At 72.0% G+C, this 11,501-nt stretch overlaps 3 protein-coding genes across 3 annotated transcripts in view; 2 read left to right on the top strand and 1 right to left on the bottom strand.

Moving 5' to 3' along the window:
* Nucleotides 1-2,221: 2,221 nt before the first annotated feature.
* GLT2 (hypothetical protein) lies at nt 2,222-4,139 on the top strand (the record flags this gene model as incomplete). Its single annotated transcript, XM_009036330.1, has 2 exons — nt 2,222-2,429; nt 2,605-4,139. 2 exons carry the CDS (start codon nt 2,232-2,234, stop codon nt 4,069-4,071), a joined length of 1,665 nt encoding a protein of 554 aa, XP_009034578.1.
* A 2,794-nt stretch (nt 4,140-6,933) lies between these two features.
* AURANDRAFT_12123 (hypothetical protein) lies at nt 6,934-7,746 on the top strand (the record flags this gene model as incomplete). Its single annotated transcript, XM_009036331.1, has 1 exon — nt 6,934-7,746. A coding segment is annotated over one exon (813 nt), but the record flags the coding sequence as incomplete, so codon positions are not given.
* Nucleotides 7,747-10,033: 2,287 nt separating this feature from the next.
* AURANDRAFT_62214 (hypothetical protein) overlaps nt 10,034-11,501 on the bottom strand; it is a gene marked incomplete at both ends in the record, with an annotated part of 3,578 nt that continues 2,110 nt past the window's right edge. Inside the window, one exon of the mRNA XM_009036089.1 lies at nt 10,034-11,350. Coding sequence (XP_009034337.1) covers nt 10,034-11,350 — 1,317 coding nt within the window. The remainder of the gene's footprint in view (nt 11,351-11,501) is intronic.

The following is an 11,501-nucleotide window of genomic DNA, read 5'->3' as shown; positions in this document are numbered from 1 at the left end:
GCCCGCGCGGGCCCGGGCGCGCGGGCGCCCGGGGGCGGCGGCGGCCGCCCGTACGCGTCGCGCCGCGGCCCGCCGGGCGCGTCGTCGTAGCGCGGCGCCTCCCCGCGGCTCGGGGGCCAGTAGGGGTAGGCGCCGCGCTTCATGGGCTGGAAGCCTTTTTGCGGCTTCTCGTTGCCGGGAGGCGCGGGCGGCGGCCGCCGCGCGGCGCGGCTACCGGTGGCGCGCGGCTCGCGCCGCCGGCGGGCAGGGCGAACTTCTCGAAAAGTTATCGGGTGCTCAGACCCGATTCCGCCAGTAAAGCAGTGAGACAGCCCGGGCAGCCTCGGGCTTCGAGGTCGATCGTGATGTTGCCTTAGATCTTGCTTTCAGCTCTGCAACTTGCCTTATTGATGCAGTGGCAAAGCTCCCGTCGGCGTCCGCCCGCGTCCGCACCATGGTTCTCGTGAAGGGCGACTGGGACCTCGTCGAAGGGCCGAGCGGGAGCGCCCCGTCGAACACCGCCCTGTCGGAGAGCGCCGCGGCCCTCGAGGCCCGCGCCGAAGAGATCGGCCGGGACCTCGCGCGCGACCCGGCGCTGCGGCGGCGCGCGGGCCTCGGCGCGGACGAGACCGAGGACGAGACCGAGGACGAGACCGCGGCGCTCCGGCACCGGTGCGAGGCCATGCAGCGCGAGATCGACGAGCTCAAGGCCGCGCGCGCGCGCGAGCGAGAAACGGCCGACCGCGAGGCCTTCGAAGACTACGCGGTCCCGCCGCTCCGCGACCCCGAGGTCGACGAGGCGCAGGACGCGCCCCTGCACCCGCTCGAGACCGTCGCCCTCGGCGTCGGCGCCTGCGTCGTCGTCGGCGTCGGTGCCGCGCTCTTCGCGAGCCGCACCGCGGCCGTCGGCGCGTTAGCGGTCGGCGCGACGCTCGGCGTCCTCGCCTCCGAGGCCCTCGGCCGGCCCGTCAAGGAGTAAGTTTACGTCGCTTCGATCTTTCGATAGTCCGCCGTCGGCGCCGCCGCGCGGCGACGACCGCGACGAGGGCGAGGCTCGACAAAAGCGCCGCGAGGAGGCCGAGCTCCAAAGCGCCGAGGCACACCTTGCTGACGCTAAAACATTTGTCCTCCTTGGCGCAGAGGGGCTCGAAGCCGGCGCCGCAGGACGCGGGCGACCACGCGGCGGCGTCGACGGCCGCCCCGGCGTCGGGCCGCGCGTCGACGAGCGCGACGCCGGCCTGCGGGAGCCACGCGACGGCCGCTCCGAGCGCCGCCTCGAAGGCGTCGCCCCGGAGCTTGTGGCCCGCGCCCGGGAGCTCGACGAGCGTCGCGGAGCCGCCGTAGTGCGCCGCGATCCACCGGCTGTTGGCGACGTCGTTGACGTCGTCCGCGTCGCCGTGGACCGCGAGGACGGGCCGGCCGTCGCCCGAGCGCCAGGCGCCCTCGCCGAAGACGCAGTCGACGCCGTCCGTCGTGCCGTGGACCGCGATCGCGCCGTCGACGGCCGCGTCCGCGCCGCCGCCGTACGCGCCGTCGCCGAGCGCCGCGAGCGCGAGCGCGGACGTCGCGCCCGCGGACGAGCCCGCCGCGAGGACGCAGCTGAAGTTCGTCGCCCGCGCCCAGCGGGCCGCCGCGCGGAGGTCGCGCGTCGCCGCGTACATGGCCGGGGGGCTGACGACCCAGCCGTTGGCGAAGCGGTTCGCGTAGGCCGCGTCGACCCAGGCCGCCGGCGCGTGGCCCCGGTCCTTCGCGAGCCGGTACGCGACGGACGACGGTGACGCCGCGGCGCGCGAGGTGGCGCGCGAGCGACGCGTCGAAGCAGCTCGAGCACGGCGCGTTCGACTCGTAGCCGCCGCGGTGCGCGAGGACCGCGGCGACGCGCGACGGGCAGCCGCCGGCGTCGCAGCGCGGCCGGAACACGAAGGCGTCGAGGGGCGCGGCGCGGCAGGTCGTCGCGTTGGCGAGGCGCGCGCAGTCGACGAGCGTGTCGCCGAGCGTCGTCTCGTAGGTGTCGACGTGAAAGGCGGCCGCCGTCGTGGCCCAGGTGGCGGTGCAGTTTCGCATTTTGTTGGGGTGCTACGCTGCGGTGGCTGCGTAGGGCACAGCTTTCACCCGGGCTGCCGCGCCCATGCCCGCGTAGGGCACAGCTTTTGCCCGGGCTGCGCCGCGCAACGTATCCAGCTTCGTGTCGAAGAGCCGCGCCCTTGGCCAGCGCTTCCTCGACGCGCGACAGCAGCAATTGCATTTACCAGATGACGGTGCTAGCTTCTTCGCGCAGCGCGTTGCGCCATGCGTTCGCGCGCGCCGGAGCCCCCGTCGCCCGGGGCTCCGGGGCCCTGTCGACATCGAGTCACGAAATCTTCCGCGGCGACGACGACCACGACAACCTTCCCAAGGTCAAGCGACGCGACGGCAGCGTCGACGTGATCGACAACAAGCGCGCGTTCGTCGTGCGGCTCCGGCGCCCGCCCGCACCCCGCCCCCGCACCTCGCGCGCGCGCGCGTACCCCCGCCGCGCCGCCGCCGCCGCGCGCGCCGCCGCCGGCGAAACGGAGCCGCGTATCCGCCGGAACGCCGAACCCGCGCGCCGCGCGGGCGCGCCGCCCCACCCTCCAAAACCCTTAGGACTACGAGCGGAACCCGGAGCCCTACCGCGAGCCCCTGGAGCGCGTGCTGGACTGGGGCGAGATCAACGCGCAGGACGGCCACGACGAGGTCGAGCGGACCGTGCAGGCCGCGCGGTGCATGGACTGCGGCACGCCCTTCTGCCAGACGCACACGGGCTGCCCCGTGAACAACCTGATCCCTGAGTTCAACTCCCTCGTCTACCAGGACCAGTGGCGCCAGGCGCTCGACCGGCTGCACCAGACGAACAACTTTCCGGAATTCACGGGCCGCGTGTGCCCCGCGCCCTGCGAGGGCGCCTGCGTCGCGGGGCTCGTGGACTCGCCCGTGACCATCAAGAACATGGAGTACTCCATCGTCGAGCGGGGCTTCGCGGAGGGCTGGATCGTGCCGCGCGTGCCCGAGGTGAGGACGGGCTTCTCCGTCGCCGTCGTCGGCAGCGGGCCCGCGGGGCTCGCGGCGGCGGACGTGCTCAACCAGGCGGGCCACAAGGTCACGGTCTACGAGCGCGAGGACCGGCCGGGCGGGCTGCTCATGTACGGCATCCCGAACATGAAGCTCGACAAGGACTCGGTCGCGCGGCGGATAGATCTCCTCTCCGAGGAGGGCATCGAGTTCGTCTGCAACGCGGAGATTGGGGTGAACGTGGACGTGGACGTGCTCCGCGCGAACAACGACGCCGTCGTGCTCGCGACGGGCGCGACGGTGCCGCGCGACCTGCCCGTGCCGGGCCGCGAGGGCAAGGGCATCCACTTCGCGATGGAGTTCCTCACGGCGAACCAGAAGCGGCTGCTCATGACCAAGGAGGGCACGCTCGAGTCGACCTGGGACCGGGACACCTTCGTCACGGCCGAGGGCCTCGACGTCGTCGTCATCGGCGGCGGCGACACGGGCACGGACTGCATCGGCACGTCGATGCGCCACCGCTGCAAGTCCGTGCTCAACTTCGAGCTCATGGCCATGCCGCCGGACGCGCGGAGCCCGGACAACCCCTGGCCCGAGTGGCCCAAGGTCTTCGGCGTCGACTACGGCCACGCGGAGGTCGCCGCCGTCTTCGGGAAGGATCCCCGCGAGTACGGCGTCATCACGACGGAGTTCGTGCTGGACGACGACGAGCGCGTCAAGGCCGTGCGCACGTCGGACGCGAAGCTCGGGCCCGGCGGCGTGGAGCTGATCCCCGGGTCCGAGCGCGAGTGGCCCGCGGACCTCGTCATCCTGGCGATGGGTTTCGTGTCGCCCGAGCTCACGGTGCCCCGGCAGCTGGGCCTGGACACGGACCAGCGCGACAACATCCGCGCCGAGTACGGCGACTACCGGTCGTCGCTGGAGGGCGTCTTCGCCGCCGGCGACTGCCGCCGGGGCCAGTCGCTCGTCGTCTGGGCGATCAACGAGGGCCGCGGCGCGGCGCTCAAGTGCGACGAGTACCTCATGACGCGCTCCAACGCCCAGGTGCTGTCGTCCATGTGAGCGGGGGGTTCACAAGCACGACCCCCGCTCCCAAAAGTCCCCTGTATAATCATCTACTCCGGCGCGTGTTCGTCCGTCCAGTCGCCCGCGAGCGCCAAATCCACGGTGACCTTGGACGCGCGGTCGCCGAGGTCCGCCGTCGCGACCTCGACGACGCCGAGGTCGCCGCCGGCGATCCGCAAACCGTTGGACCGCCACGTCGCCGCGTGCTCGTCCCGGAGCTCCCAGCGGACGTTGCACTTCCAGTCCTTGTGGCCCCGGAGGAACTCGACCTTCTCGGCGATGCCCATGTCTTCGAGGTCCTGGAGGGACCCGGCGGACGGCGCGGCCATGGCGAATCCCTCGCCGAAGACGGTCTTGGACCGCCGCATCATCTCGTCGTCCTCTCCGCCCCAGCCCCAGTAGTTGTTGGGAAAGCCGTTGATGCGCTCGAAGTCGCCGGCGCTCCAGGACGCGACGCCCCCGAAGTAGTCCGGGTTGCCGCTGTAGCGGTCCCAGACGCGCGCGACGTGGCACGGCGCGCCCGCGCGGGGCTTCGCGCCGTACCACGGCCCGAGATCGTCCGACGGCAGGAGGTCGACGTCGTGGAAGACGAACGCGTCGCAGCCCGCGCGCTTCGCGAGGACGTAGCCGCAGTTCAGGAGCTGGCCCCGGTTGAACTTGCGCCCGTCGGCCGACTGCTCGACGACGAACACGCGGTAGTCCGCGCAGTGCTTCGCGAGGAACGACGTCACGTGCGGCACGAATTTGGCGAGGTGCGCCGCGCGCTTCTGCTCGACGTGCGCGTCGCGGAAGGGCACGACGACGGCGACGCGCGCCGCGCGCGGCCCGGGGCCGCCGTCGTCGTCGCGCTTCCGCTTCGCGCCGCGATCGCGCGGCCGGTAGCTCGGCCGGGCGCACGCCGCGCCGGGCGCGGGCGCGAGCGCCGCCGCGTCCACGGCGAGGAACTCGAAGGCGTTCTCCGGCGCGCACAGGACGTGCGACGTCGCGCGCTCGCACGCCAGGCGCTCGACGGCGACGACCCAGGCGCCGCCGCCGCCGGGCACGGCGTACTGCACGACGCCCACGCGCCCGCGGAAGCCCGCGAAGGCGTCGCCGGGCGGCGGCGTCGTGACCGTGACGACGTCGCCGGGCGCCACCATGCTTGACGGCGCGTCGGGGAAGCGCTGCGTGCGCCTCTGCCGCGGCGCCGACGCCGCGCTCTCGACGCTGCGCCTGCTGATCAGCGAGCGCTGCAGCGCGCTGCCAGTGCCACAACGCCTCGCCTCGACGACTCGTCATGCGCCGAGGCACGATGCGCCGGGCGCTCATTTTTGCCGTCGCCGCCGCCTTAGCCGCCCTCGCGTCCGGCGACGAGTCGATAAACTTCTTCTCCGTCGCGGCGTCGTCCGAGGAGGTGGCGCTCGCGTTGTGCGCCTGGCGGTCCTACTACATCTCCCTGCGCCCTCTCGCGCCGAACCTGCGGTTTTTCCTCCTCGCCGGGTCGAGCGTCGACACGGGGCGGACCTGCGTCGCCGCGTCGGCGGCGCTGAGCCGCGCGAAGCCCCACGGGTGGGAGAATCAGACGGACGACTGGATCAGATGCCGCGTCGTCACGGCGGGCCGCTTCGGCTGGCACCGCGGCGACGACTGCGCGCCGGGGCAGGTCCAGGGCGCGACGGTCACGATCATCCGGCCGACGGCGTTCCCCCGGGGCGTCGAGCACATCGCCGCGGTCGGCGCCGGCGCGGCGGAACCATTCGTTTCACGGGGGGGGGACGTCTTCGTTTCACGGGGGGAACGTTTTTGCGAGAGACGGCGTCGCCGGGGGTCGACGACGCATGTCTCGCAGGTCACCGCGCGCGCGAACAAGAAGTACGCGAACAAAGAGGAGATCTCCTTCGACGTCATGCGGAGCGCGCCGGACCACTGGCTCCTGCCCCTCGGCGTGTCGCGCGCGTTCTCCGTGGACCACGACGTGTGGTTCGACGCGTCGGGCGGCGCGGCGGCGCTGTCCCTCGACGCGGCGCTCCGGGGCGTCGCCGCCACGCACGACCGCGTCGCCGTCGGCGTCGCCTGGGACCGGGGCTGCTTCCCCGCGAGCGTCCTGGGCATCGACCTGCCGCGGTACTGCGCCTCGCGACGGCAGCGCGCCGTCTACGACGCGACGGCGGCCCACGTCGACGCGGGGCCCCTGTGGCCGGGCCTGACGGTGCACCAGCCCCTCGTCGTCGCGCTCGCGAACGCGACGGCGGTCGTCGACGTCGTCCGCGCGGCGCCGCGGCCGCAGGCCGCGGAGGCCTGCGGCGACGCGGGCCCCATCCCGGCCTACGCCGCGCGGCGGTCCTTCCTCCGGGACGGCTGCAACGCGCTCGCGGGCGTGGCCCACGGCGACCACGTCGGCGCGGCCTTCCTCGCGGCCGTCGAGGCGACGTTCGGAGGCGCGTGCGTCTGCGCGAGCCGCGACGCCGCGGCCGTCCGGCTGACGAAGAAGCGGGGGAAGTCGCACCGCGCCTTCGCCCACGACGCGACGCGCCACGTCAAGCACGACGGGAAGAAGCGCCCGGCCCACGGCGGGGAGGTGTAAACTCGTTTGTTTGCCCTCGACGTTGAAGGTCGCTTGCACAGTGAGCTTGAGGACTGAGTCGATGGCATCGATGACGGCTTGAGTTCTTCAGCCGTGGAGGGATGCGCATCGTCTTTTGCTTTGCCATGCTCGGCGCCTTCGTTCGCGCCCTCGTGCGCGCGCCCGCGCGGCGCGTCGCGCGCGCCGTGTCGCACCTCAACGCCGCGAGCGCCGGCGGCCTGCGGCTGCGCGACGCGGCGACGAAAGAGGTCGTGGACACGGCCGCGGGCCACGGCGCGTCGCGCGACGACGGCGTGCTCAAGTGGTACGCCTGCGGCCCGACGGTCTACGACGCGACGCACCTCGGCCACGCGCGGACCTACGTGACGCTCGACCTCGTGCGCCGCGCGGCGACGGCCTACGGCGGCTCGCGCGTCGACTTCGCCATGGGCGTCACGGACGTCGACGACAAGATCATCAATCGCGCCAGGGAGCTCGGCCTGGAGCCCCTCGAGCTCGCGCGGCGCGAGGAGGCGAACTTCTTCGAGGACTTGGACCGGCTGGGCTGTTTGCGGCCCGACCGCGTGCTCCGCGTGTCGGAGCACGTCGACGACATCGTGGCCTACGTCGGCGACATCGTCGACCGGGGCTTCGGCTACGCGACGGAGGGCGGCGACGTCTGGTTCGACGTGGGCAAGCTCGGCGACGCCTACGGGGCCTTTGCGGAGGGCCGCGGCACGTCAAAGGCCGCGGCGCAGGCGGCTCTAGAGGCCGAGGACAAGGCGTCCATCTCCACGAAGAAGCGCGACGGCCGCGACTTCGCGCTCTGGAAGGGCGCCAAGGCCGGCGAGATCTCCTGGGACTCGCCCTGGGGCGCGGGGCGGCCCGGCTGGCACATCGAGTGCTCGGCGATGACGCGGGCCACGTTCGGCGACGCCTTGGACCTGCACGCGGGCGGCGTAGACCTGGCCTTCCCCCACCACGAGAACGAGATCGCCCAGTGGCGCGGCGCGTCGGGGGATCTGGAGGGGGTCTGGTGCCCCTGCTGGCTCCACACGGGCCACCTCCACATCGAGGGCCGGAAGATGTCGAAGAGCCTGAAGAACTTCGTGACCGTGCGCGAGCTTTTGGACGGCGACGACGCCGTGGACCCGGAGGACTTCCGCCTCTTCTGCGCCATGCACCGCTACGACGCGACGATCAACTTCAGCCGCGCGAAGCTCGACGAGGCCGCGGCGGTCCGGGCGCAGCTGGCGGCGGCGCTGACGGCCGCGCGCGGCGCGCTCGAGGGGAAGGCGTCCCCGGGCCGCATGCCGCCGGCGGCGAAGCGCTGGGGCGCGGGCGAGGCGGCGCTGGAGGACGCGCGGCGCGCCTGCGAGCGCGACGTCGCGGCCGCGCTCGTCGACGGCGCGGATCTGCCCGCGGCGGTGTCGGCTCTCGCGAAGCTCGCGACCCGAACGCGCCAGTACGTGCTCGACGCGCGCGCGGCGAACGCGGCCGTCGTCCCCGAGCCCCTGCGCGGCGCCGCGGACTGCCTCGCGGCGACGCTGGAGGCGCTGGGCCTGCCGGCGCTCGCGCGCGCGGGCGCGCCCGCGGCCGCGGCCGCGGCCGCGGGCGCCGAGGCGCCGGCGGCGGGCGACGCGGGCCTCGACGCGCTCCTCGCCTTCCGCGCGGACGTGCGGACCCTGGCGCTCGACGCGCGCGACGACGAGAGCCGCGACAAGCTCCGGGGGCGCGTCCTCGGCGCGTGCGACGCCGTCCGCGACGCCGACGTCTTCGTCGACCGCGGCGTCGCGCTCGTGGACCTCCCCGACGGCTCGCCGACGCTCGAGCCGCGCCTCGCGGCGGCCCCCGCGGACGCGACGCCGAAGCCGAAGCCGCCGCCGCCGCAGAAGGCCGACCTCAGCGACGTGCCGCCGGCGGAGCTGTTCCGCAGCGGCGAGTACGCGGCCATGTACGCGTCCTACGACGACGACGGCCTGCCCCTCACGGACGCCGACGGCGCGCCCCTCTCCAAGTCGCAGACGAAGAAGCTCAAGAAGAAGCGCGACGTCCACGCGAAGAAGTGGTCCGGCGCGGCCAAGGTCGAGGCCTAGGAGGCGCGTAAGCTGGGACACGACGCCTCCGTGAGTTACGCGCGCGGCATCCCCGGGGGTACCCCCCATCGGCACTTCGAATCGGCCTGAGATAGAGAGCTTAGGATCAGAGGAAACCGGACTTCGTGATGGGGACAAAGTAGGTGGCGAAAAGCGAGGCGGCCGCGCGCGGACACGACGTACGCCTTCAGCGTGTACAGCGTGACCGGGGATCCGAAGAGCGAGAGCAAAATCGGTTCATCGAGGTCGTCGCCGACGATCGCGAAGAAACCGTGGGCGGTGGCGAGGTCGCGGGAGCGCCGCCGCGAGGCGGCGCTCGCGAGGTGTGACATGAACCGATCAAAGGGACGATTCGCGTGGAGGCACAGACCGATACCGACTCCCCCCACGCTAATAAAGTAAAGGATCATGTTGAGTGTGAAGCCAAACGTGCCCACGGACCTCTGGTCTGCTTCCGCGAGCACGACCGAGGCTGCGACGAATAACCAAACCACTCCAGAATAAAGGTAAAACTTGACGAAGGGCGACACAAGCCGAACGTAGGTCGATGTCGGACCCCGAAGCCGCTCGAGTTCGGCATCGAGGGCCGCGCACAGTTCGACGTCGTTCATCGTCTCGAGACCTTCGACGAGGCAGTTCTCAAGCGGCCGAAGCTGCAGATGTAAGACGCGCGCGGTCCTCGCTAACGCGATGAGATAGATCCATACGGCGAAATTTAGAAGCGAAAAGTTCGTCAACGTCATCAATCTCATGATGCCAAATCGTCGGCCGAACTTGAAGATTGCTGCCTCCTCATGGCCGTCTCGGTTCGTTTGCGTTCTCCACGCTTCTTCGATCATGCAACCCTGAATGAATGACACCACGAGGTTGAAGCAGCCCGCCAACCGCCACCCCATCGGAGTGGTCCCACTCGTCCACAGGTTGCGCCAGATTCGCGGACATTCATCGTTCGTGCAGATCGTCCTCAGGTGGTAGCCCGCGCACCAGAGGAGTGTCGCGCCGGGGAGATATAAACCCATCGTCGCGTGGCTCTGTTTTAAATCCAGCGCTTGTATCGGTGGCGTCCGCGAGATAAGGAACCTTACCTGGCTCCGGAAGGACAAGGGCGCTCCTCCGATGGCGCCCAAAGATTGAGATTGGTTCATTGCCCACAAACAATAGCCCGTAGACGCTGTGATGAACAGTGGCCACACGACCAGAAATGGTGTCAGCAACTGGCGCGTCCGCCCGCTGAAACGGAAGCCAAGCCAGAATATCCGCGTCGACGCCTCGGCCGGCGCCTGCGAGGGAGCGAAGAGTCGGAACCCTCCGCCTCCGCCAGTTAGAACACCTCCGTCGACGCCTCCGCGGGCGCGAGGGCCGCGGCGGCCGGCCGCGGCCGCCAGGCGCGCAGGAGGAGCGCCCAGGCCGCCATCCACGCGGCCATGCCGACCGCGCCCGCGACGTAGAGCGCGTGGAACCCGCGCGCCTTGACGATGCGGCCGCCCACCCAGGACCCGGCGCCGACGCCGAGATAATAGTAGACGCCGCGGAGCAGCGCCTGGGCGCCGCCCTGGCGCTCGACGGGCGCCGCGGTCCGCGCGTACTCGACGGCCGCGGACCACATGAGCGCGAAGGTGACCGCGTGCGACGGCTCGAGGAGCAAAAAGTACCAAAAGCCGCGGTCGTCGTCGACGCAGCCCGGTAAAAACGCGTAGGCGGCGCAGCGGAGCGCGAAGAGGCCCTGCGCGAAGACGAGTAATCGCCGCACGCCGAAGCGGTCGAGCAGGCGCTGCGCGTAGAAAAAAACGGGGCATTCGCAGAGCGCCGCGACGAGCACCAGCAGCCCCAGGAACCAGGACGGCGCGTCCGGGTAGCGGCTCGCGACGTAGAGGAGCAGGAAGCTCTCGACGAACGCCGCGAGGCACCCGTGGACGAAGAAGTTCAGAAAGTAGAGCGGCGTCGCGCCCGCCGCGTACCAGCGGCGCCCCGCGGGCGCCGGCGCCGCCGCGCCGGCGGGGGTTTTGGCCGCGGGGCTCTTGAACAGGACGGCGACGACGCACGACGCGAGCGCCGTGCCCGCGACGAACGCGACGAAGATCGCCGAGAACCCGAAGGCGTCGACGCCGCGGCCGATGGCGACGGCCGCGACGCCCCAGCCGAGCGCCGCCCACAGCCGCAGGCTCCCGTAGGACGCGCCGCCGCCCGCCATGTTCACGACCGCGATCGCGTCGATGAGCGTCCCCGACGAGCTCCCGAAGAACGCCTGGCCGTCGACGACCGCCGCGACGGCGGCGACGCGCGCCAGGCCGCGCAGCGACCGCCAGGGCGCGGCGAGCGACGTCAGCGCGAGCGCGAAGGCGCACGCCGCGCCGTTCGTCGCGAGGAGCACGGCCTTGTAGCCGCCCGTCGCGTCCGCGAGGCGCCCGAAGACGAGGCCGCCGGCGAACTTGGCGACCTGGGTGGACGCGAGGACGGCGCCGACCTGGGCGGCGTCGAGGCCGCGGGCGGCGAGGAAGAGGGGCAGGAACTTGGTCAGGCCCGCGCCGGCGCCGGTCTCGAAGAAGTTGAGCCAGGCCATGACGGCGTAGTCGACGCGCGCGCGCCGCGTGGCGTCGCGTTCTGCTCGCTCCTCCGGCAGCAGCGCGTACGCAGGCTCCTCCAGGGAGGCCATCGATGTGTCGCAGCGGTGCGGCTGCGGCTGCGGCGCGGTCGAGGCGGCCTCTCCGAGTCTCACACCTCTCCAGCCACACAAGAAAATGCACTTGAAGGGCAACTTGAAGGGGGAAAAGTGTGCAGATCTTGAGGGG

This window comes from Aureococcus anophagefferens (assembly GCF_000186865.1).
Source record: "Aureococcus anophagefferens unplaced genomic scaffold AURANscaffold_4, whole genome shotgun sequence".
NCBI classification, from domain to species: Eukaryota; class Pelagophyceae; order Pelagomonadales; family Pelagomonadaceae; genus Aureococcus; species Aureococcus anophagefferens.
The sequence above is the reverse complement of the archived record's forward strand: the minus strand, read 5'-3'. Positions and strand labels throughout refer to the sequence as shown.